The sequence below is a fragment of the Harpia harpyja genome, chromosome 9 (genome assembly GCF_026419915.1).
Source record: "Harpia harpyja isolate bHarHar1 chromosome 9, bHarHar1 primary haplotype, whole genome shotgun sequence".
Lineage (NCBI taxonomy): Eukaryota > Metazoa > Chordata > Aves > Accipitriformes > Accipitridae > Harpia > Harpia harpyja.
In genome coordinates, this window is record NC_068948.1 from 40,222,430 (window position 1) to 40,247,866 (window position 25,437).

General features: G+C 51.5%; 2 protein-coding genes across 5 annotated transcripts in view; both read right to left on the reverse strand.

Annotated features, from left to right (window-relative positions):
* Positions 1-2,933: 2,933 nt before the first annotated feature.
* GP1BB (glycoprotein Ib platelet subunit beta) lies at positions 2,934-7,006 on the reverse strand. The gene is made up of 2 exons (XM_052797681.1): positions 5,346-7,006; positions 2,934-4,618 (listed from the first exon to the last, which is right to left on the reverse strand). Exon 2 carries the CDS (start codon positions 4,446-4,448, stop codon positions 3,837-3,839), a length of 612 nt encoding a protein of 203 aa, XP_052653641.1. The 5' UTR covers positions 4,449-4,618; positions 5,346-7,006; the 3' UTR covers positions 2,934-3,836.
* A 114-nt stretch (positions 7,007-7,120) lies between these two features.
* SEPTIN5 (septin 5) overlaps positions 7,121-25,437 on the reverse strand; it is a 48,549-nt gene continuing 30,232 nt past the window's right edge. Inside the window, exons 1-11 of one of the 4 annotated variants that reach the window (XM_052797678.1) lie at positions 24,801-24,822; positions 19,091-19,187; positions 18,475-18,561; positions 17,781-17,904; positions 17,474-17,608; positions 16,677-16,794; positions 16,249-16,350; positions 15,233-15,329; positions 13,727-13,862; positions 11,109-11,211; positions 7,121-10,769 (exon numbers count right to left, since the gene is read on the reverse strand). In XM_052797678.1, coding sequence (XP_052653638.1) covers positions 10,713-10,769; positions 11,109-11,211; positions 13,727-13,862; positions 15,233-15,329; positions 16,249-16,350; positions 16,677-16,794; positions 17,474-17,608; positions 17,781-17,904; positions 18,475-18,561; positions 19,091-19,100 — 969 coding nt within the window. In that variant the 5' untranslated portion in view covers positions 19,101-19,187; positions 24,801-24,822 and the 3' untranslated portion in view covers positions 7,121-10,712. The other 3 variants (XM_052797675.1, XM_052797676.1, XM_052797677.1) reach the window with 3 other exon arrangements.

The following is a 25,437-nucleotide window of genomic DNA, read 5'->3' on the forward strand; positions in this document are numbered from 1 at the left end:
GTAAGCAATGCAACAAATCCCAGATCAGGCTGCCACCGAGGCATCTATTGAATGTTCTCACTTGGGCAGATGCACAGCATACAGCTGTGACTACATGAGACTGGGATATGCCATGCTTCTTCAGGACTTTTCTCCATATGACCTCCAAACACTGCTTAATCTGTTGCATAGAATTGGCCTGTTTTAGTAATCAAGCCCTGCAGTGGATGATAACAAGTTGTTCTTTATGTGTACAAATGTGATATTTTCATCCCACATACAAGGGTGAAGAAACTACAAAAGTCTATTTAAAACAACTGGGGTAGGTTCCCAGGTGTGACACGAACCCAGACAATCTGTTAACAAGCAACTGCAGCAATCTTGGAGCAAAACATAACCACTATCACCATAAGGTACAGGGACTGAAAAAATTGGTTCTCTGTGGGATTTTTGGCTAAAATTCTCTAGGCTCCAAAATCAGCTTGCTTTGCTTTCAAGACTTTTTTACTCTGCAAAGCATGCAAGAGCCACCATGCACATATGTGAACAGGTTTGGAGCTCTGCATTACGGAGGATGCAAACGCACTTTGGTTGGTTTCCCAGGGTTTTTTAACCTGGTATCTTTCAGAGAAAGGAGCTGTTTGGAAGCACCCTGAACCTTTGGCAATGTAGTTGCCTGTGCAGCAGGCCTGGTAGCCCAATGCTGCATGCCCAGGTGTTGGGTCGGCCTTGATACCAGGAAGTGATTTACAAAGCATCTTAATAACTTGCATTTATCTTTGCCATATTTCACCATTGCTTCCCCTTTGAAGCCACTGTGCAGCCTTGGACAGTCCCTCCCTTCAGAAAAAAAGCCAGTTCTCCCTTCAGCAGCAGCAGCACAGCAGATCCTCCACAGGCCAGCAGAGTAAGAAAGCATCTGTGACGTGCAGCTTTCTGAGCCAGGCTCTAGATTTATGGATTAGACATGCTGCCATGGCACACAAATCACTCTGCGCTCAGTGCAATTCATTATCACATTGCTATGGCTGGTCACATTCTTCACAGGTGCAAATGATGCCAAAAAGACTTTTACCTTTCATGTGCCAAGACTTAATGATGCAGAGTCAGGACCCCTCCTGCCTCCCCAGGGAAGTGAAACCAAAGTCAGCAGTTGTTCTGTCTTTGTGGGCACACCAACTCCTGAAGGTTTTCCAGCACCTCACGGCAGTGCTGACAGGCAGGCAGCTGAGCAGTCACAGGGCTGGGACCATGCCTGCTCCCAGTCCAGCCTCTCCCAGCAACTGAGCCTGTGCCTGTAGCACTGTCAGTACCTGCCCACATGCACTAGCAACATCGTCTAACCCAGGTAAATTCAGCTAAAAATCTGTAGGCAAAATCAGGGATTCGTTCTGCCACAGTAGCACACTTTGCAATAGTATTGGGAAAGCAAAGGGCCTTTTACATCCCTTGCATGTATCAGTAAAGGAAAGGGACTTCAACAACAGGCATGAAACAGCTAAAATAACAGTATAATTGACCTAAAGAAACAAGAAGGAAGGAGTGAAGGGAAGACAGTGGGTTGTGCTACTTTTTTTACACATCTGCTTCACGATTCCAGGAAAAGGACACAGGGGAAGAACAAGCCAGAAAACAGGCTTTCTATTCCTATGGAAAGTTTGTTCTTTGGAGCCAGGGGGCGGGGATAGTAATACAACAGTACTTAAAAGTCAGAGATACAAGTGTCAGGGGGCCTTATGGAGCATCAATTTGGGCACCTCCACAGAGTAGGCTCCTCAGTGGAGCTGTGTGTCCCCCCTTGGAGGCCACAGTCACTGGTGATATTGCAGGGGATATTGCATCCCCTAGCAAGAGGTGCATTGGCTACAAAGTCCAGCAAGGTCCAATCCCCAGAAGAAAAAACAAATCTGAGCTGGAACTCCATTTCCTTGGGTGCTACTCTGCAACATCCAGTCGGGCTAATGCCACAGAGGGTTAGTGTTGAAGGGACATGGAGAGAGAGGAAGAAGAGGAAAGAGACCCCCCAAGGCAGAGCCGTGTATCACTTACCTCACGTCAGGCTGGCCCAGGCGCACGCAGCATGATGAACGTACTTCTCAGCTGTTGACACCATCCACCCCACTGCACTCCAGCCCTCCGTCAGCACGGCGAGGAGGACTCACATTGCACGCGGGACCCCATCTTCCCGCCTCAGCCACCACCCAAGCACCAGAGGCTTATTCCAATGCAATACTTCATAATTTTGGGGCTAGCACGGACCCCTGAGATGAGCTGAGCTGAGCCGAGGTGAAGCAACCTGAGGCAGAGAAGCCCCAGGACCCTCCTTTTCTCCTCAGGCAACCCCCCTGAGCGCCCAGACCGGCTCCTCCTCACAGGTTTCCCTCAGCAGCCTCGTGCCTGAAGGCGCGGGCAGGCTCCAGGTGAGGGCGGTCAGGGCCAATCAGGACCGTTAGGGGGCGTTGGGCGGCCGTTAGCGACCGTTAGAGCCAGCGCGAGGCACCGCCGCCTCCCGGCTGCCCTCTGCCACTCCTCCGCCACCGCCGGCGGTCAGCAGGCGAGGGGCTCCTCTCGCGGTTGAGCTCCGTTTTTACGTGATCTGAGGGCCTCGGAGGAGAACGGGAACCCCCTTGGACTGGGGTTGGGGACTGAGGGGGCAGGGCCACCGCCCTGCAGGTGCGCTTGCACCAAGAAACACCCCGCCCTGCCCAGCCCTCATCGCGACAAAATAAGCAGCAACTTAGTGGAACTAGAAGAAACTCCACATTTAGACTGGCCCATTCTGGAAGCCAGTAGCTGTCGGAGTTTAACCCTATGGTGCGCTTCTGGTAACATCACCACCTGCCTTTGGTATTTGTTTGGCTTGGCACAAACTTTTGAGCGTAAGGGAGTGTGAGAAACTGCCAGGGAGCGTGAGAGAACACAAGATACCCAGTGTAGAATGGAAAAATAAGCCATTTACATCATCATGCATCGTTATTTTATTTCAGTTTTGCTTCGTTCCAAAAATAATTAAGGGACATCATAATCAGCAGTAGGCACATTAGTGGGTTTTGCAGTTTGAGGCTCCAAAGACGACCAGATCTCTTGTGCCAGGTGCCATACAAGCACAGTCAGAAAGAGCCTCTGGTCTCAACAACTCTTGGCTTCAGGGTGAATTTCTCATAAACATTCAGGGCCCCAGTCTGACTCAGTACATGTTGAAGTCAGTATTAGAACTACAAGCAGATTAAAAGGAATGAAGATAGGTAAAATGGGTAGGCTTCTAAACATTCCCCCCTCCTTCCCCCAGCATAACATTAGAAAAGATGCATCAGACAAGAAACAACCTTTGCCTTTTACTCATGGGAAATTGAGGCAGAAGACTAAGTCACTTGTTCAAAGTTACTAAGGCAATCAGTGGTAGCACCAAGGAAGCTGTATTTCTCCATTGTCCTAGTCCATCCAGTACCTTAACTGTCCACTGTCCACCTCTGTCCTCACCTGACCCAATGCAGCCAGAAGCATCATTGAAAGTATGGCTGAAATTCTCTAGCATAGGAAGGATCGAGCACCATAGCCCCTATGAGCTTATGAGCACTTTGAGTCAGTTCTGATTGCTGTAGTTTATGATTTCCTTAGTCTACCAAACCAGAACCACTCCCATCTCAGCAAAGCAATCAAGATCATGCTAAAGAGATTAAAGCATTAAAAAACACAAGATCAGGTCTTAGGAAATACAGCAAGTGTCTGATCATTTCAAGCCCCGCTTTGGACTGCAGTCAGGATTGGATACTGCACTGTCCCCTCTGGATATCACAAAACACATCACCTTGGCACAGCATCACCCAAGGCGGACCAGGGTCTTCAGTCTTGTGATGTTAATCGCTATTGTAAGGGCTTCTTGAAGAAGATGCCCAGGTGTCTACATGCTGGTATAGATCTTGGGTGGTGCTTTGGGCTTCAGCGGTCATTCTCCGAAATTTCTGCAAGTAGACAATGATGAAGATAACCAAGATACCCTGGAGGAAAAGGAGGATGAAGAGACAGAGCTGAGAGAGGAGAGCCAGGCTGCAGTACCAGTACTGGCATGTGGAGATGATCTCATCTTCTGTCAGATAGGCAATGATTCGGTCCTGCAGGTGAGCTGGGGAGGTACATCTCACATCCCTGTATAAGGTCCGGTTTTGCTGCCACTGGAGCCAGGAGCGCAAGTAGAGGATGTCGCAGTTGCATTCCCAAGGGTTGCCCTGCAGGTGGACTACCTGGAGGCTCTTTAGGTTGTCAAAGAGCCCATTGGGAATAGAGGTGAGCTTGTTGTAACCAAGGTGGATAATTTCAGCCGAAGGGCGGAAAGCAACTGGTAGTTTTGCTACAGTTAGGCCTTTTGACGTGCAGTCGATAATGTTGGTGGCACACTTGCATGGCACAGGGCATGTGGGTATCACAAGTGGAAGGAAGCCAAGAAGGGACAAGAGAATTCCACTGTTCATCTTCACGTGCAAACACTCCCCTGGTGAGACTGGATGAGGTGGAGACCAGGCAAGTAGACACCACTCACTCTAGGACTGACACCACAGCCCAGGTCTTTCGTTGGTTTGTTCTGAGGACGAGTTTCTAAAGTTGGGTGAATTTGGTGTCCTTCACAGGAGATGTGAGAGCTCTGAAAAGAACAGTTAAAAGAGGTGTTGTGCAAATTCTTGGCCTTTCACTACAGGAGAGGGAAGGTTCCTGGTCTTCCAACCCTGGATTTGAGGTGGGATATGAACAGATGGCTACTGGGAGGCTTAGATGCAGCCATCAAATTCATTTTCACTAGTCCTTAGAAGTGTAAAAGAGCTGCTTATATTTTCAGCATTACTGGAGGTGCATTACTAGGGTAGCCGAGAAAATTTTTGTCAAGGAATCAAAAATCAGAGTATGAAACTGCTCATGCCTTACCATAGCTCTGAATTACATCTGTAAGCAAAGCTTTGCTCATGCAAACTGCAAGACAATATTCAGAAATAAATTTACTGTTACCACAAGTAAAAAATAGCCTTTCCAGTTTTGAAAAGAAGTGATAAACAGTCCTTGGCCAGCAGAGAGGGTGGGTGCTGACCACCAAGGGTGGTGGTCAGTGGAGTTTTCCACGCCAGACATTGCTCCAGCAGGTGAATAATCAGCAGGTGAATAATCTCCTTCTGGAGCTGTGACCATGCTGGGAGACATGGGTCAATGAGCTGTCTTTGTATTGCAGTCTCATGCCACTGCTGAACACATGAGCTGCTCTAACTTCTTTAGGAGAACAACTACACATACCTGCAACAAGGCAGTGCTTTTCTGTGCAATCTGTCAACCAAATGAAAAGGAAAAAAAAAAAAGAACACAAGGTAGTTTTGTTGACTTACCAGAGTAGTTCAATCCTTGCTTTCTTGCTGGCTTTACAACACAAGAGGAAGGTCTTAAGGCAGTCCAGCCAGTGCAAGAGTGTTTGCAGCTGCATAGCTGAGCTCCCGGATAATGCCCTTGCAGCTGGCTGGCAAGATAAGGGTCAGGCTCATCCTAGGGACACCTCCCACACAAGGCCTTCCTGCAAGTTTGCTGCATGTCACCAGAAGCTGAGGCTTCATTGAGCAAGTCTTCCAAGAAATGGGAGCTGACACTGCTCGCAAGAACGTGTTTGCTGGGAGCGATGCTGGCAGTACTGATAACTGTGATTCTGGGCCCACATGTTCAGTCCAACAGAAACATCACAAAGTCTCAATTGCAAAGTATTAACTCAAAATGCCTTTCAATCTGGAAGGTGACATTACTGGTTTGTACCACACTCCCTGAGCACTATGGCCTTTGGTTTCCCATCTCATCAGGAAGACTCTATTTGGCAGAGTGGTGAGACCTAGCACTTCGCAGTGTGCTGACCCTGAGGTTTCCCTTGAAGCAGTGACACAAATGTACTCCTAATTAGCCATGGAAGATCTGCTGAAAGAAACAGACTTCCAATGACCACACTGGTATCAACCGTTGAGCCAAGGAGAAAGATCCTCCAGGCACTTGCATCCTCTCATGATTGTTATAGGGGTAAAATACAACTCTTGGCATTTCACTGTCTACATCAAAATAAACTAGTTGAGATTCACGAGTAAGATGACAGACCGGGAAAGACAGTGCTCTGAGGGACTGCTCTTTTGATAGCCAAGTGAGTTGGAGGTCTCGACAAGCGCAGCTTGCAGTTACTGAGAAAGATTGACCACATCCTTTATTCAGAAGTTGCATTACACAAATACTTGAACAGATAAGTCCAAGGGTCAAAACTACATTTAGATAGAATCTTGCCTTCTCAAGGCCATTTCACCTTCACAGACATTTTTCTGCCATCAGCTTGACTCTAGGCATTGACTATGCTCCTTAGGATAAGGCCACCAGAATTACATTGTGAAACTGTTGCCCCATTGGGCCCAACTCTCCCTTACCTTGTACTGTGCACATCATATAGAGCAGAAATTATGAACGTCCTGAATGTGCTGATGTTAAGAGAATTTAGGGTGTAACGGCAGAATTTGGCCCTAACCAAGGGAAAATCTCTGATGCTCTAAACAAAACAATTAAGCTTTACATTTCTAGTAAGTTGGAGCAGATCATTCCAGTTGTTTCACTGTGGCAGGCAGGCAGAGTGGGAAAGAGATCTTAGGCTAACAAACGATCCCAGTTTTTCCTGCAGGGCCTGCTTTCCACTTGGGAGCAGCGTGACTACCACAGGGTAAGTTTGCTCAGCAAACTTACTTTGTCTCATTTGGTGCTACGTTTATTCACAGGCAGGTGGTTCAGGCCAGGTGTGGCATGGAACCGATCTACAGCCAGACCCATTCTGGCTCTGCATGCAGCACGGACTCAGCAATGCTCCTTTGGCTACTCACAAAATGGATTTCCCGGGACTGGATCCTGCCCAGCTGCCCATTGCTGATTTAGACACAGCTCCTAGGGGAAGTTTAAAGATAGAAGAACTTGAAGATCATCTTGTCTAGCTTCTGACATAAACAGGCCAGAAATCCCATGCAGGAAGCCCTGCCTGGAGACTGCTCTGAAAGAATTAGATAAAAGGAGAAACAGTGACAGTTTTGCTCTCTCCTGCCCACAATATATCACCAATGCTGCTCAAGGGGACTGAAAATTGAACAGAAAGAGGTTGGTTTTTTGAATGTATTTATTTCACTGATCAATTCAGGTAGTAAACATTATTAATAATAATAACAATAATCATTTAATAAAATGGGTATGTTTTAAAAGGTTTCATTTTTCTTTGTTCACAATGACAAAATGTTCAAACAGAAATTTACAAAAAAAAAATACATATTATAATAACCCAACAGATGGAGAGGAAACAAAGAGCCTAGGAATGGAGCAGGGGGTGAGGAAGTCGCGTGGCAGGAGCAAGCCAGCGTTAAAGCACAGTGGGGTTTGTGAGGAGGAGCAGGGAATGCCATCGTAGAGCATGAAGTGTGGGACCCCTCCTTCTCTGGGGGGGAGGCATGCGGGGAGGCAGCAAGGACTGCACAGGCAGGACCAGCACAGCAGGGGCACATAAGGAGTTCAAGCCACGGCTCCCTCCCCAGTCAAGCATAAGGTCCAAGACGTTGTACCAACAGCCCCAGCTGCAGCCTGGGACAGCTCTGCAGAGTGGGACACCACCCCTGCAGCAACTCACTCAGCAGGGCAAATCTTGGCAGAGGCATGGGAATGTGCCTGGGGGTGCTGGGGTTGCATATAAGGCTGTGGAGGGTTGCGTGAGGGGAGGTGTTACATTACTTTCCTATTCACACTTCTCACTGCCAGAGCCAAATGGCCAAGCTACATTTGTTCAGGAGTCTCTTCTCCGCTGACTGCGCAGCTCAGTGCAACGGTACAAAACATTCCTCCTTTAATAAACAGATGCCAACTTCCAGGCCAGAGTCAGAATCCCTGGTGCCCCCCCCAGTCAGTCTCTAATCCCTTTCCAGGCAGCCCCCAAACTCTGGTGCTCTGGGCAGGGAACCTCCTACATGGAGATGTGATTTCAGTGGCACCACTGCCCCTCTGTAGAAGACATCTCTGGTGCCTCAATCCTGTGCATTTTTTTCTAAGTGCAACTTGAACAATCTTTGCCAGCTGGTAGCCGACGGCTTCAGCTCTCTGTAGAGGACAGACTTGTGACTATCGACTTGATGGAGGAGCCATGTGCACGGAGCTGATGGAGACTTCCTCACCCAGAGGGACAGGGGCAGATTCACCCTCAGCAATCATGCCTGCCTGTGACCAGTGTACCCTGTGCTCTCACCAGCACACAGCATCTCCACACACAGCCCAGGATAAAAGCTGTCAGCTCCCCCATGTCCACGCTAAAGAGTAAAGGTCTCCTTTATCTTCTAGGAATGAATCTGTTTGAAAGAGGAACATCTCCAGCTGGACAGGGCTCATTTGCAACAGAACAACCTCCTCACAGACAAGACTAGTGTAAGAAAAGAGGGGACAGGTACTGCAAGGTGTTTCCCGTTATGCTAGTATGGATAAAACTGAGAACTTAGCAGTCCTTCTGTTTGGACAGTGGCAAACCAGCTCCAGAAAACCTGGAGGAAGCTCCTGTTTCAGGCTACTCCACTGCTCAAGTAAGCACACCGCACAAAGAAATGTTCTATTTCCTCCTTAAGCACCTCAGTCCTGCATGTTATTGAAGACAAGCTGAACTGTTCCCCTCTCCTAGGCTGGCACTGCCACTGTCACTCATGAGCCCAATATGGGGGAGAATGAAAGAAAGAAAAAAAAAAATTGTTGGACACTGCTCTTGCCCAGCTTGCACATTTCTGCCAAGGGGCTTCCACCCTCGCTTTGTCCTTCCATACTGTGCCAGAGTCTCTCCCCTGCCCCTACAGCCCATGTTCTGGCTAAGCAGAGGCTCTGTACAGTGAGTAACTGGAACCAGCCAACCTACTCACCACCTGGACAAGCCCTGATCAGGACTCTAAAGCCCCATGGGGGAATCAGACAAATGCAGCACATAATAACAGAACTTAGGGCCTGAACTATTCCTGGCCAACACTGTGCTTCCTATCCAGGGAGATCTTCTGGGGAGAGCCAGAGATGGAGGAGCAGATACAAAAGGGGAAAGGGGACAGAGAAATCGGGCCGGGAACCAGAGGAGCCGAAGGGCCCAGCCCATGGCAGCACTCCCTGGAGTCGGAGGGAAGAGCCAAGTGTCTCTCCCTCCAACAGCCATGATTCCCTATGAGCGCGGCAGTGTCGCTGGTGAGACCTGCCCTGTCAGGCACATCACACTCCAAGGCTCTGCTCTGGTTGGACTAAAGTTAAAAATACTGCAGGAAGCAAGAACAGGACAGAAGCTGCTGCCCAAAGAGTGCTCTTATCTCTGCCCAGCAGATCCACCAGCCATCCCAGCACTGAGGCAGGAAGAGCCTTGGTCTGGGGAGGGGGAGAAGGGCTGAGTCCCAGGGGAAGGGCAGGGAAGCAAGTGCCAAGTCTGCTGGGCTGCGCTCAGCTCCATGCAGTGACACTCCTGCACCTGCCATGCTGACCCAACACCTGCCTGGACAGGCGGCTTGCGGACCTCTGGTACAAGCCTACAAAAACTGCCCCTTTGCCCAGGAGAAGCTCAGAGCCAGCAATGCACTTGTGGGACTGCAAAGCCTGAGGGTAGGGCACAGCTCTTCATTTGGGGTTGGATTTCAGCCCTAGGGTTTCTACCCCCTCCAAAGCAGTCCCAGCCAAGCACTCTGGCTGCCACGGTGCTTTTCAGAGCAGACACTGGAGACACACTGCAGCTGGATGACCAGAGCTAAACCATGAGATACCCTCAACCCAGCTACTGCAGGGCCCTGGGGTTCCTCTACCAACACCTCCAGCCTGCTGTGGGACAAAACCATGGCTGGGAAGGTGCTTGCTCCCATCATCACCTCCTTGCAGGCAATAGTCAACAACTCATCCTCTCTGCCAAAAAGACATAACTGAGACCAGTAGAAGACGTTTTCTTCTAACTGACCTCGAGAAGCTCAGTCCCTTGCTGCTCAGTGCAAAGATCCTGGAGTTTCTTGATAGGAAAAACAAAACCAACCAACTAAACAAAAAACCCAGAAAAACCCAGGCAGGAAACCAGGCAACCATCAGGACCCCTGAGCAGGTCAGTGCACAGAGAAACCCCCAGCCCCAGCTCTTTGGGCCGGAGCTGGCCCCAGGGTGAGGAGCCTGAGCAGCACAGGTCAAACTCATGAGAGGGTACGGCTGCCTTTACAATGCTTGTGCTGGCCCCAGACAAGGGGAATGGGGAGGGGGGCACAGCACCTCAGTTGGGAGTAAACATTTACGTGCATTGACACAGATAGTCTTCAAGTTCGTACACCAGAGAAACCAGGACTTTAAATACCAGAGCATTCCCAAACAAGAAATTAGTACATGGGAAAGGGAGATCTTTTTCTTTTCTTTTTTTCTTTTTTAGGATGCCTTAGAGACTTCCCAGGATATTTTCTTTAAAAAAAAAAAAAAAAGAAAAAAGAAAAGAAAGAATAATTATTAAAAAAGAAATACACATCAGTAAACTGTTAAGTGAACAGCCTTCTCCACAATCCAGCTGACCGCAAAGCCAGCATTGCTGCTAATAAATTAGAGGGTGCGGGTGCAGCTCTTGCCCACAAGTCTCTATACAACAGGAAACCTTTTCTAAACGTCCACAGCTCTTGCCAGGCCTCAGATGGTCACTGGGGGATTCCCTCTGCCCTCCGAGTACCTGCCTCTCACTGATCCTGCATCTGCTGCTGCATCTTCTGCAGCATCTCTTGCATCCGCCGTAACTGCATGAGACAGAGAAGAGAGAGTCAAAAAAGGATCTGTTGTGGCAGGGAGCTGGTGATCTGCACTGGGGGGCAGTCCCTTGGAGCTGACAAAGGGATCCCTCAGAGAGTATTAACTCCTGCCTGAGCACAGAAGCTTCTGTATCTGTGGTGGAATAGAGCCACATTTCCCTGAGAGAGGAAGCCACAGTTTTCACACCCCGTCCTCCACACCAGGAGCTCATGATGGTTGGAGGCAGGAGTGGGAAGCCCCAGGACAGCCTCTATGGGGCAATCCTGGAGAAACTTCTCAGATTCCAGCTCCAACACCGAGGACGTCCAGGCAGAAATGGGTCTCACCTCCTCATCCTTCATTTTGATCAGCTTCTCTGTCTCAGTGTCCGGTGTTGGGAGAGGCAGGATAGGTATTGGGCTTTCTATCCTGTTGTCCTGAGTCAGCTTGCTAGAGAGATGGAGAAAGGGGAAAAATGCAGTCAGTTGTGGTTCAGGCTTGCTAGCTTTGGTGTCACCACATGATGGCTGTCACTCACGATGGCAGACCTGCCAGCAATGCAGCAGCATGCACCCAGCCAGGTAGAGAGTGTGCTGGTTTTGGTTGGGATAGAGTTAATTTTCTTCATAGTAGCTAGTATGGGACTATGTTTTGGATTTGTGCTGAAGTGTTGGTAACACAGGGATGTTTTCATTATTGCTGAGCAGTGCTTACACAGAGTCAAGGCCTCTTCTGCTTCTCACCCCACCCCACCAGCGGGTAGGTTGGGGGGGCACAAGAAGTTGAGAGGGGACACAGCCAGGACAGCTGACCCCAACTGACGAAAGGGATATTCCAGACCATAAGACATCATGCTCAGCATATAAAGCTGGGGGAAGAAGGAAGGGGGGATGTTTGGAGTTGTGGTACTTGTCTTCCCAAGTAACCATTACGCATGATGGAGCCCTGCTTTCCTGGAGATGGCTGAACACCTGGCTGCCCATGGGAAGTGGTGAACGAATTCCTTTTTTTGTTTTGCTTGCATGCACTGCTTTTTTTCACTTATTAAACTGTCTTTATCTCAGCCCTTGAGTTTTCTCTCTTTTACTCTTCTGATTGTCTCCCCCATCTCACTGCGGGGGGAGTGAGCGAGAGGCTCTGCAGTACTTAGTTGCCAGCCGGGGTTAAACCACACAAGGGGCTGTGCGGCAATCTAGCCCAGAGGTGTGGGATGCACTCAGATGCAGAATCAGACCAAAGACAATAAAAGTTTTCAAAATAGGAGCTTGTGGGTAGCTAACAGAGAAAATCCGAACCAGGCTTACACTGAGAGCAAACACAGAAAGGGCTGATGTTTCTGACCACCTTTTGTAACTGCATTGGCAAGCTTAGCAGAGACATTTACAGACAATTTATCTGGTCTCCTTTGGCTCTTCTGTGCATGTGCCTACACATATATACAGCATCAACACAAACTATCAGCATCCCTAAGGCACCACATGCTTACCACGGTCCTTTTTTTTTCCAGGAAGATAAAAACGGGGGAGCAGTTCTATCACTGCAAGTCTGATAAAAAAGCCTGCCCTCACATTCAGGCGGGAGACATGAGACACAACAGGCACGGCACAGCAGCATTGCTATGAGGGCTGGGGGTGCACAGGAGTGCAGGCAGGGGACAGAGAAAGGAGGTGATTTTCCTCCAAAAGTCAGAGGAGCTCTCAGTAGGTGAGGACGGGGTGGTAGTGGCCAAAGACTCCTGGGCTGAAACTGGGAATTCAAGATGCCACTTGCAGGCGTCCACCACTTGGAGTCACCGTTGGCTCATTATTGAGTCAATTCCAGCCCTGGAGCTTGGGATCTCCTCTCAAGACGTCTCTCTAGAGAAGGACCCTTTATCCCACTGCTAGAAATGGCCACGCTCTGGTTTTACAAGACTTGTTCACTGGCAAGGAACTAGCCAAGGTGTGAGAAACAGTACCGAACTTAAGCTTTTCTTAAGCTGAGCAACTGCTTTTTCATCGTGCTCTTCTTTTAATAGATACATAGCCTACCTAAATAGCAGCTGTGACACTTCTCACAGATCTCTAGCATTTAACATAGTTATTTTGGGACTCCGTATTCTCACTGTTGAAAAAGACAGGCTCGTCTGCTATGCAAAAGTACTGAGATACACTGTGTGTGAACAGAATGTGCCAACCTGCACGTTTGCACACACGCAGGACTGTTCCTCAGTGAAGCGCAGCCATTTCTGCTCTGCAACGTGGCAGCACAGAGCTACCCAGCCAGTTCAGACAGGAAGTGAAGGGGATGGCTTACAACAGATGAGCCGAGACCTACTTACATCTAGAACTTGTCACCAGTATTTCAGTCACAGAAGGGAGAAGGAAAAGAAGACGTTTCAAATGAGAAGCCCGCAAGCGTTCTCTCTTCTATTTTCTGATCATTGTGATTAAAACCACAGAGAATCAAATCCAATGGGAAGACAATGCAGAGAAATCTTTGGAGACATGTTAAGAGTCTTGCTAATTGCCTGGGCTCTGTTGTCCGAGGAACAGCAGCATCCCAAGGGTCATGCTGTCATTTGGACAGAACTGCAGACTGCAGAATGCCTTCCTTTTTGGCAATGCACACAGCTATCACCCACGAGAGAGATGGTTTTATCTTCTGTTTCATTAGGCTGGATGTATTTCACCCAGTGCTAGGAACAGATCTTCAAAAGAATCTCCAGGCCTGTTTCCCAAGATCTGCATGGGGAATCCTCAGACAGGAACATGGATTCTCAAAGGCATCCCCACCATGGGTTCAGACTGTGGGAGACATGCTTGGATTTGCTATTTTACCTCCCAGTGCCATACCCCAAGCTGCAGCCCAGCATGTCCCCAGCAGACTCACAGCCTCCTGACCGACAAGCTGTTCTGAGAGCAACCCCAACTCCGCAGAGAGTGAGACACCCCTGCCAGCTCTGGTTGAAGCCCTTGGGACCCACCTGGTCATTTGCTGGATGCACTGAGCTCGGTAGTTCTCATAGTGGACATCGCAAGTGACATCCTTCAGGTCATGCATGTGCGTCCGGATCAGCATGTTCCGCAGCTTCACAAAGTCGCAGTGTGCCTGGTTTTCCACTGCAGAAGGAACAACAGGAGAGAGCTTGGATCTCACACCTCACCAGCCCCCTCCAGGGAGCTCCTTCACACCTCCCAGCACCCAGGCTGGACTAAAACTCCCCCCTAGGACTCCTTCCTCATCCTCCCCCCAGCTCTCCCCTGCTACTGCCTGGGGCTCTCCCCCTGGCCCTAGCCCAGGCCTCGATGATGCTCTGCGCTTCTTGATGCTGAGGCCAGCCTGCTAAAGTCACTGTGTTCCCAGGACTTTTTCTGGGTAAGAGGATTAATTAAGCACGTACAGCAGAGCCCTGAAAGAGGATGCTGCTCCCAGGTACATGGGATGTCATTGTTATAACCACAGTGAGCACAGCCAGTGCTGGAGGCAAACTGCTTATCTCCTCAGAAATTAGGACTGATTGAAAGGCCTCTGTAGGCAAAATCAGCCCCTGAGAGGCAAAGCCATGAGCAGGCAACGGTCTGGAGAGCTGAAAGGGCTGCTGTTACCACAGGGAGCCAGGCTCCAGGCAGTGCTGTGGGACTCTGCGGGGAAGTGTTGTGCTGGGTAGCTGTGTGCCTGCTGTGGTGATCTCCATTTAGCTCTCTGCAAGGCTGAGGGAAGCTGGCTGTGTCAGGCCCAGGGTTTCACAAAGTTGATCCTGCTGCCAAATGCCAGCACCCTGACAGGCACAGCCCCCTCCGGAGCCAGCAAGAGAGCAGAGACAGCAGCTGGGCAGCCCAAGCAGCCGGCACCAGCCCACGAGTGCACACAGAAGCTTTTGGGAGCTAAAGCTGCAAGACCTTAAAGCAATGCGCCAGCATGGGGGAGTCAGCAACAGCAGCAAAAGCCATTCCAGGGCTATTCTGCCTACGGCCTTTATGAAATTTCTCCCTTTAGAAATGAAGAAAGTTAGAGACAAACACATTGTGTACCAGCACACCCTCCAGCCCAGCAACTCCAGCACATACAGGAGCGGCAGCAGAGGAGGGAGTGCAGAAGGGTTTATAATTCAGTTTGGCTGAGGGCAATGGCTTCTCCCAAGAAACTAAACTGACAATGCCCAGCCTCCCCCCTTAATAAGAAGCCACATCCTAGTGCATTAAAGCCCAGGCATTCTTCCATTCACACTGGAGCCTCTCTTCTTCAGTCTGTCATGGCTTCGGAGGCAGAGTCATTGCTACACCCCCAGTTACAGACCTCCTGAGCCAGTCCCAGTACCTCTGTCTCTACCCTACCTTGTTCCCTGCCATGTGCCAAAGGTGGCACAGACAGTCACGGCTGTGCAGAGGTGAGGTCTCCCCTGCCACCCCTGTTGCAAGTGCCTGCCTGTCCTTACCCTGTCCCTGCCTGCCCCTCGCTCACAGAGCTGGCTCCCAGGCACCACGCTTACCTTCCACAATGCCCCAGGGGTAGAGCCGTCCACGGACTCGCTGGCCTTTCGCCTCCACCACAGTGTTACTGCCGATGACAGCAAAGGGAGCGCTCTCCTGGAATGAGAGGTGTTGCTGAGCCCAGCTCAGCCCAGGGCTGCCCACGGATCCCTCCCCCAAGGACCAAGCTCAGGCGGAGCGGTACAGGAGGAAGGTGCTGGTAGGAAAGGCACAGGGACATCCACACGTGCCACAGCACAGGACACCACAACCCAGTTGCAGAGAAAAGCCTAAGGCACTGGGATCTGCAGGCAGCCTAATTCCCAGCCTGACCTTCTCAGCTGTCCTGAGGGAAGCTGTGTCTCTGCAGGTGCCTGCATCCCTTCTTTGAGGGGAAGCTCTACAAGGAAGCCAGAGCAGAGAGGCTGGGACACCAAGCAAGTGGGACAATGTAGGCCAAGAGCTTGTCCAGGCAGAGACGTACAGGCTGTGCTCCTCTCTGCTCAGAAGGGAGTCAAAGCCCGTTGCACCTTTCTGACAGGAGAAACAAGGCCATACTGCATGCACACACAGGACTGGCTGAGCTTGGGAGAGGGTCAGGCCTGGGCTGCTGGGGCTTTCAGACAGGCCTGTATGATCACGTTGTCTCCCCCCATGCAACTAATGTGTCACAGCGGTGCCTCGTCACTCACAAATCACTCCTCCTTGCTGATGGCATCACTCAGAAATTGGTGCTTACAAATGCTGTATAACCCAGCCTTCATCTTAAACACACAGGCTGGGGTAGACTGAGGAAAGACTGACACTGCCTGGTCGGAGAGCAGAAGTGCCTTGTCTTCGTGCCACACTTGAATTCATGGCACCAGCAAGGACATCAGCACCTTCTCCAGGCCATCTACCATGTGATGTATAGGCTGTCCCCTGGGTATCAGTAGCACAGGCCTTTGGCACACACAGGGCAGCTCTGGCTCCTTCTGGAGCAACCGACATACCCATGAGCCTGACTTCCCAGTCCCCTGCTGAGCTGGTTCCTTACCTTCAGCTCTCTGTCTTGCTGCTTGAACTCCTCATCTTCATCAGAGTCACAGTCAGGAAACTGGTACACTTTAATGCCAAATTTATCAATCTCTTCCCGGATCTGTGTCCACACAAGACAAAAACAAAAGGACACAACACTGAACAATACAGAAATGCTGGGTATATTCCCTGTTTGTGCTACCGTGGGTTTACTGTAGCCTACAGATGGCAAAAGGATTTGATGTTTCTTCTAGAGCTGGCCTCTCTGCAGACACCACTTCCCTTCTCACAGCAGAGCACTGCTGCAATTAGATTTGCGGGTACTGTGTGTGTGTATATATAAATATACATACACATATGCTATATACATATATATATATCCCCTCCCTCCTCAGCCCATCGCTGCCACCACATCAAGTATACCCCTGTAGAGACAGAGCATCTAACCCTCTCTTTTAGCTTCCGGATCTCGGAGGGGATCAGGCAGTCGGCTTTGGCAATCAGGGGCACAATGTTGACCTTCTCATGCAGAGCCTTCATGAACTCAACATCCACAGGCCTCAGCCTGCAGCAGGGACAAGGAGGGACACTGTTAGCAAGGACACACTGGGCAGCTCCCCCTCTAGCCTCTCCCACCCACCCAGCACGAAGGGAAAAGGACTGCACTGTCACAAAAGCCTGCAGCAGCACTGGGACTGCCCTCAGCTAAGGCTGTATCTTTGGGAAAGCTGTCTCAGATTTTAGCTGTTGAAAGTCTCACACAGACACAGGCTGGGTATTTGCTCTCTTGCAGGCCAAATACTGCTCAGGCCATAGCCCAGGGCCCCCCTCCAGCTGCCCTCCGCCACAGGCAGCCAACACAGCCTCTCTAGCTGCTCCAGTCTAGGCTGGCACACAAGCCAGCAAGGCGCAGGGACTGAAGGCAGCTGAAAACTCCCTTTCCTACCCATCGGTCAGGCTTAGCTAGATGGGAAGATACAAGCCTGTGTGGCATTATTTCTTCTGATTTCCAAAACAGGCTGTAAGGCCTGAGGGAGATCCACTCTGCCTGATCACAGGCAGTCTGTCATGCCAGCGAGGGGGAGGGAGGTGGTGTGATGCTCAGCTGAGGGAGAGCATCTGGACGGCTCTTCTCCTGTGCCAACAGCCCTGCCAAGGTACAAGCCGCTACAGGGCAATCCTGGGGGACAAGGGTCTTCCCTGTGGACTGAGTCACACCCCAGCCCCGGAGTAGGGGCTCTCACCCGTGCCCGAAGGGCGAGATGAAGTAGAGGCAGCAATGCACTCGGTTGTCCTGGATGTTTTTCCGGTTCAGGCCACTCTCATCACGGAAATACTGTTCAAACTGCTGGTCGATGTAGTCAGTGATGGGCTTCCAGCTGAGAAGGTAAATTCAATCAAAACAAAATCATGTGTTTAACAGGACAGTGTCTCCTAAGGACTATGAGGCAGCATCATCCCCTTCCCACTTCCAGACCCCCTTCCTGTGAAGCACCCACAGAAAACAGACATGGCCAAGGACTAGGAGGAAGGCAGCGGTGGCCTGCTCACCACTCAGTGTTGTTAACAGCATCTCCAAAGCCTGGTGTGTCCACTATGGTTAGCTTCAGTTTGACACCCTTCTCCTCAATGTCCACCGTGTGCTTGACAATCTCCACTGTCTGGTTGATTCTCTCTTTGAACAGGAATACGTGAGTTAAAGCCAGGCAGTAACGCTGGGATGCCCACTCACACCCGTGACAAGCCGGCTCCCTCCTTATCACTGAGCACAGGGAGTAACATGGGTTTCAAAAAACCCTGATCCAACTCTAAGGAGCCTCAAGGGAGTGGTACTGTGGGAGGCCAGTAGCAGGCAGATAGACTCTGAGAAGATACACAAACCTCTGAAGTGCTTGTAGCCCAGCTGTTCTGAACATTTTGTCCAGTCACTTGGGAAGGGGAATCCCTACCACCTTCCAGCACCCAAGAACAAAAGACGAATCTCAACATCTCAACCCAAAGGGCTAGTGCTGCTCTGCAGCCTCGTCTTCCCTTCATAGGACAGAAGAGCCCTACAGCCAAACCCTTTTTGCTTGAACGCTAGTGCCTCTGCAGCCAGCAAAGAAGGGCAGAGCAACAAACAACAGGGCTCAGATCCAGCCAAGCCTGTAGCTGCTACTGAAATAAGGAACCAAAGTACTAGTCCTTAGGACAGTCTAGATCTGTGGGCACAAGAACCATTCACCCTGCTTTGTCCCCAACTTACCCTCTGCATTGAGGAGCTTTCTGTCTTTGTAGAGGTCTGTCAGGAACAGGCTGTTCACCAGCGTGGATTTGCCCAGACCCGACTCTCCTAATTGACAAAGCGCAAAGGGGAGGAGGGAAAAGCAAGCAACATGACCCACTAATTGACTTACAAATGAAACTCTGAACAAGGCTTTGAATCCTGAGCCAGAGGAAGTGAGAGAGATGAGCTGTCAGAAACTGTTTATTGGCATTACATTTTTCCAGCAGTGGGAGGACTTTTGCTGCAAGATGTCTCAATCCTTGCGCAAATGTGATCTCCCAGCGCCTCCATCCTCCTCCTCCTTCCTTTCCCTCGGTCCCTGGCTAGCCCTGCCTTCACCATCCAGACCAGCCACTCTGTTGGAGGAGAAGCTTGCTCGAGTGGTCTATGAGTGGTCAGGAGGGGCCCCTTCCTGCTGGGGGAACTGTCTGACTGCAACAGAGGCTGGAGAGCAAAGCAAGGTCTGAGACAAGGACCAGAACAGAGTGAGGGGAGGATCCAGGTGCTAAGGGAGTACCTAAGGGAAGTGAGGAGAGCTGGTCCCCTCCATGCACCCACCGTGTGGCCCAGTCACCTCCATCACGGGCAGTCTCACCTGCGACCATCAGGGTGAAGTCAAAACCCTTCTTCACGGATTTCCGGTGGACCTGGTTCGGCAGAGTGGCAAAGCCCACGTACTGCTTCTCATGGTCCTGCAGGGCAGAGGTGGATGGGAGCAGGTCAGGGTGTGCCACCCCTCCTGCTCAAGCCTCACACAGCGACAGGGAGTTGGACTCAAAAAGCCCGAGGCAGAGCCAAGGGTTGAAGGAGAGGTCGGTCCCTGCCCTGGCAGTGGTGTGGGGCAGGGCACGCTCCTCTTCCAGGCTCAGGGACTTCTGCCCTTCCCGCAGGTGGGCACAGAGGGCCACCTCCTTCCAGCCGCAGCCCTGCTCGGCTGCTCTTACCAGCCAACACAGCAGTTCACAGCAGCCTCCCAGCATGGAAGGAACAAGGGAAAAGGCACGTCCTGCCGTTCCTACCAGAGAGCACATCTGGGGCTGCTACTGACACACAACCTTCCTAACTCTTCGCTTCTGCACAGTTGCAGGCTCCCTTCACAGCAGGGTCACCAAATGTCACCTCTCCCCAGGTCTTTCAGAGTCATTTCTACATCTCTCCCTCCAGAGGCACGTGTGGTACATGATGGAGAGCTCTCTGTAATTAGAACCCCAGGGCTTGTGGTGTCCTGAGCTGTGTCTAGAGGAAGGCGCAGTGGCTTGGCTTCTGCTTGACCTGAGAGGGGATTATTTCTTGCTGTGTCACAGCCACTCCTGGGTGAGTAAGAGGAAATCCTGAATAATCTCTAGTGTTATTTCTGAAGAGACAGAAGTTCAAGGAGAAGTGGGAAGATGTGGAAGTATTGATAACGCAGGTGAGATGCTTTTGGTGAGGGTATTACATACAGTATTACTGGAGTGTTACCTACTGCCTAACCACCCCCCAGACACAGCCCCTGTCACTGAGTGCTCTCTTACAGCATAAAAGCTGCAGCCATCCCACAAGCATTGCTCATACTCTGTACAAGTGCACTAAGTGCATGCAAGGAGCGACATGACCAATGGTGCGTTTCTCAAGCACACAGCATGCATCCTGCAGCCAGGAGCAAACACGCAGCCTGCGCTGCATCCCAGGAGCACACACCCTGCTTGTGCAGGGTACGTCCCGAAAGGCAAACACAGCTCATCTATGGGCTTCACAGACCTGCTCCAGGTACTGCCCTCAGACTGGGGTCAGCACATGGTCCAGTGCTCACAGCTCGCACGGCTGCAGGTAACTGTGGGCCACGCAGCCCGGCTGCTCCATCCAACCAGCCTCCACCTGAGCACCCCTGGTCTTTCGCAGCCCGCACCCCCACGGCAGTGCATTCCCCTCCCCAGGCCCCATCACAGAGGGAGGGTGGGCACGGACCCTGGCAAACGCCTCCCTTCTCATATACTTTCCAAGCTAGGCCCAAGGGGAAGCAGCCATTCACAAATGCCTGAGCTACAGGCATCATAGACTCTGCTTTTCAACATCACTTAAAATAAACGCACCCCTGCGATTCACACCACAGGCAAATCCATGGAGCCAGGAGTTCCTCAAAACCAGTCCCACCTCCCACCCGGCCATGGACACTGTGAAGCATACAGCTGTCCTCACCCCACAGCTCTCTGGCACTGGTTCTCCAGGCACAGCAGGGAAGAACTCTGTTCCTAAGTTTAACTATCCCCATTCCTGGGGCACACACTCAAAGAAACAGAAATTACAATCCAGTGTGTGGAGCTTAGGGCAATGCTGACTCACACCTATTTCCATATTGCAAGTGGGCAATGCAGCTCCCAGGCAGACCTCTACAGCCTCTGACTGCATGTCCCACATGTGTGAGCATCCTCGGACATCCTCAGCCAGGCAGACTACAAAGTCCTGGTGGGGACACACAGCAGGGAGGACAAAGAGTCTCCTCCTCCCAATTTATGCCTGTTCTGGAGCTGCCCACTCAAGCAGGACAGACATGGCTGATGGTCATTGTGGCCCAAGGACTCTGGTCTTTAGCATGGTCACTGCCTTCTAGAAATTTAGGTTTGGACTGGGTCTCAGACTTGGTCACTTAAGCCCTAACAGACAGAGTGACCGTGGGCTCTGGTGTCCCTCAACTCACCCCCTTGCTAACATAGCTGAAGCAATGCTGTTTCACCACCCCACAGTCCAGAATGGCAGGAAGGGACAGAGCAAATGAAATCGGAGAAGTAAGGAAAATCAGAGAGTGCCCAAAGCGCTCCACTGGCAGCTCTAATGGCTGAGCTAAAAGGCAGTGGCATCCCAAAGCAGCAGTGCACCGAGCAGCGATGAGACCCCAGGGTGAAAAGTGATGGCAGCTCTCACGAGCTGTACACTGCAAAACAATGCCTGCCTGGGGCACACTGTGAACTGCCATCCAAAAGGCTCAGTAAAGGGTAAACACAAGGTGTGCAAAGCAGGGTAAGAAATGGGATAATGGCAAGATCAAGAAAACAAGAAGAAAAAGGCTGCTTCCAGCCCGTGTCCCTCGGCGACAGGGCTGCCTCCCAGCTGCTTTGCTTCCTGGTGAAACACATCCATGAACACAACCAAAGTGCGCACACAACAGCCTGTGCCTCACAGTGCAAGGACAAGTGTTGCTCAGTGAGCTGCACAAATATACAACATCCTTCCCCTTGCGCTTCTCATACGGCCAACCTTTGGGTCGGAGCAGGAAGAGACCTGCCCCAATCTTTACCAGACTTTGGAAAGACAACAACAATGACCTGCTCTCTCCAGTGACTTGACATGTGAAATGGTACTAGTGACATGCTAATAAAACCATAGCTGAAGCCTGGGGTGTGTTTCTCTTATTTTCTTTGTTTTTAACATAGATTACTAAGGGCTGACAATGGAGACACTGGGGAGCTGAGCTCTGGTGCAACTCCGCTTACTTCAGCCAAATGTAACTGGCTGAACCTGATCTCTCGTTTCTGTTCAGCCCAACCAAGAAAGCCTGGATTTACTGTACCTCTGGTTACCTCCGCATAGCTCGGTGGAATCACGACATTTGAAATGAGCAAATCCCGGCTGGCGCAGGACACTGCCCTTTACCCGTGACTCATGCAGTCACTTCCCTCGCAGTAAGGAAGGTCAGTGCTGAGCGCAATACCAAAAGAGCTTCCCTTGCAGTGGGAGGCAGCCAGAGTCGCAAGGGTAAAAGCCCTGTCCCCAGCCATGCCTTCCTCTGACCAGCCATGGATGCACTGCAGAGCCCTGGTGGGAGCCGGTAGCCAGCGTATCTGTCAAGGGTGAAGGCAAGAGATGCAGGGGAAATTGCAGGGGGGATCCCCTTCTTCTAACAGCTTTCTCTCAGGAACAACAGTGTGGTCCCTGCACCATGGCCAACCCAGACACATGGTTCCTCATCTTGGCTTTGAGACACCCAACGTGTGCTCCCATCCCAGTCACTGCAACAGGCATGTGCCACCATCTCTGCTAGTGTGCCAACATCAACATCACACTTAAGGAGCCCAAGTAGCCTCCTGAGCCTGGTGTCTGCCTTGCTCAAAGCTCTATACCACTCACTATCTTCATTAGGACCCAACAGGGACGCTATCTGCAGAGCAACTATGCACAGGATGGAGAGCGCTGAAGGGGGTGTAGAGGGCTGGGAGGGCTACTGAAGGAGGCAGGTGGCTTTTAGGGTTGTGAAAAGCTAAAATCCATTAATTAGATGAGAGACTTGGACTGGCGGAGCTCCTGGAGATATCACAGCCCCCTCCGCATGCTCCTGACCCTCGCGAGCCAGCTCCCATCAAACTGACACAAGCCGGGACAGCCAGTTGCTGCACCATGCCTCCCTCACCAGCCCCAGCTGTCGGGAAAGGGCCTTGGCAGGCCGAGCCAGAGGCACTCCGGCACGAAGAGCCCCTCTCCCCACCGCCTCCTCCACGTGCTGCCTTTGTTCCCGCTGGTGACCCACTCCCACGTGCCTGGGAACGTGCCCCATGCACCACAGTGGAGGCCACCAAGAGATGCGGCCGACCTTTGGGGCCCTGTTACAAACCAAAGCACCCCAGGCCAAGCAAAACATGTCTGTACTCTCCTCGGCACACGCTCGCTCTTTCACTGGACATCACAGCAACACGCTGCATCCTCACATCCTCTGCTACCCAGCCGAGGTAGCCAAGGCTCCCTGGCAGGCAGTGCTCTCCCTGGGAGTTCAAGCCACGGAACAAAGCACTGGTGGGTTCAAGTCCTGTTCCCATCAGGGGTAGAAAAATTTGGGATCTGTTGCACAGAGGAGAAGCCATCCCCGGTACCGAGGTGTCCGCAGGGCTGTCTGTACCTCCAAGGCAGGGTACACAGCACGGCCTCCATCGCTCCTGTCCTTCCCAATTCCCTCCTCACCTCTCTGGTGGATGTGCTGTTTAAAGCAATCCTGATCTCGTGTGACTGCACCATTCAGCCTGGGGATAAATGGGGTCTTGCTGGGTATATTCAAAAGGGCTAAAAATTAAACACCATGGGACCACAGAATATTTGAAGAATAGCCCCTACCCCAGGTCCAGAGCAAACCCCAGAAACGATGGAGCCTGTGCTGGGATCCTGGTGCCCCTGCCTCCACTTCTTTGGGGGGAACACGCTCTCAGTGTTGCAGCCTCCAGTGCAAGCCATCCAGCTCCCTCCCGGGCAGCCCTTCCTCCAGCCGTTCCCCTCTGGCCAGGCACGGCCGCCACATCTGCGTCTGCACGAACCAGCACAGCCCAGCCCCAGAGGAAAGGCAGACCCTTCGCTTCCTTTCATTGCCAGAAAGCTGCATAAATTCATCACGCAAACAATCCCCTGGGCATCCCCCGCGTACATCTGCTGCCTCGGGCCTGGGGCTGAGCACAGGAGTATCAGCAAAACCACTCGCCCGCCAGCATTTGCTGGAGCAGAAGGAAAACCGGCTAGCAAAGCACAGCGTTAACACGATAACGCAAACCAGACTGCGTTTGGGCACACACGCAGTGCTAACTCCTGCTCTGAGCCCCCCCCCAAGCATACACACACCATTCGGGCAGGGAATCACTGCATCAAATAACCGCACAAAAATATGTCGCCCATCTCCCAGCTGTCCAACGCGCCTCTCGGACCTGCTCCCACGGGGGCTGCTCCCCTCCTTTCTGTCCCCGCCATCTCTCCCTTACCAGCGTCTTTCCGCTCCTCTGCTCCTCAGAGGTCTCATCTCCTGCTGCACACGTCTTCTCGGGCACCATCCTCCCCCCCCTCCTGTCCCTGCTGCTCCCTGGTTCGCACAGTGCTATAAATACATCCCCATACCTTCAGCTTGGCTGGGTGGCTTCGCTGTGCCTGCGTCCGGGGAGAAAGCAGCCGCTCCACTAACCGCTCCTGAATAATGATCGAATCCATAACCGCGGCCGGCAGGATGGACAGCCACCGCGGGCCAAGGAAAAAAAAACCCAACCCATGTGTTCCCTCCCAGCCTTCGCTAAATCCATGCGGCAGCCCCCCCGCCTACGCATGCACACACACGCAGGGCTGGCTCAGCTCGCCTCGGCGCTGTGGCCCGGTGAGGCGAGGCGAGGTGGAGAGGCGAGGAGAGGCAAGGAGAGGCGAGGAGAGGCGAGTGGGCTCCCACGGCAGCTGCCCGGGATTTCCTGCCTCCGCCTGTGCTGCAGGAGGAGCCTGCCAGCAAGGACAGGACAAAAGCCACCATGGCCACAGGCCAGAGGCGATGTCTCTCGCTCTGCCAGTGTCCCGCGGAGAGGTTGTGCACGTACCGGATGCCGTCCCAGCCATGAGTCTGACTCCTTTTGTCAGATGGGCTTACTCAGCTGGAGGATTTCTTAGATATCCTGACTGACGCAGCCGAGACAAAGCTTTGCTGCAAGGAAACCTGCTCTCAGCAAAAATGTGCTGCTTCTGGCTGTGCGTGCGAAGGTCTAAAGGGTCCAGAAAGCTCCCAAAAAGCAGAGCCCAAATCTAGCCCCCAGATCCTAGTCCTCGTTGACGTGGATCTGCCTCCACATGGTGCAGGTCCATCTGTTGTCTAGTCCAGGCTCTATTGCAGCCTCATCTCTGAATTCAATTGGAATACCAGCTGACGTATTCTGGACCTTAAAGCAACCATTTAAGCTTTGAAGGCTTTTCAAAATAAAGTAGTACATGTATTTGTTAAGCGTAAGAACCCAGCCCAGCAACAGCCCAGCATGCACAGAAAAGTCATTCAAACCTCAAGTTTGGGTTCTGAACATATGCATAAGACCTGCTTTCCAGCTTTTCTATGCAGCCATAGAAACTGAACAGGAATTTATCTGAAACAGACAAAAGCTGATGATTTCATACAATTACATGACTCCAGAAACTGGGGGATTAATATCACAGCACATATAATAAAGTCACATGAGATGGCAACAC

What these genes read in the sequence shown, in the direction of transcription:
- GP1BB (XM_052797681.1), bottom strand. Translation starts at nt 4,448, where the DNA reads ATGAACAGTGGAATTCTCTTGTCCCTTCTTGGCTTCCTTCCACTTGTG.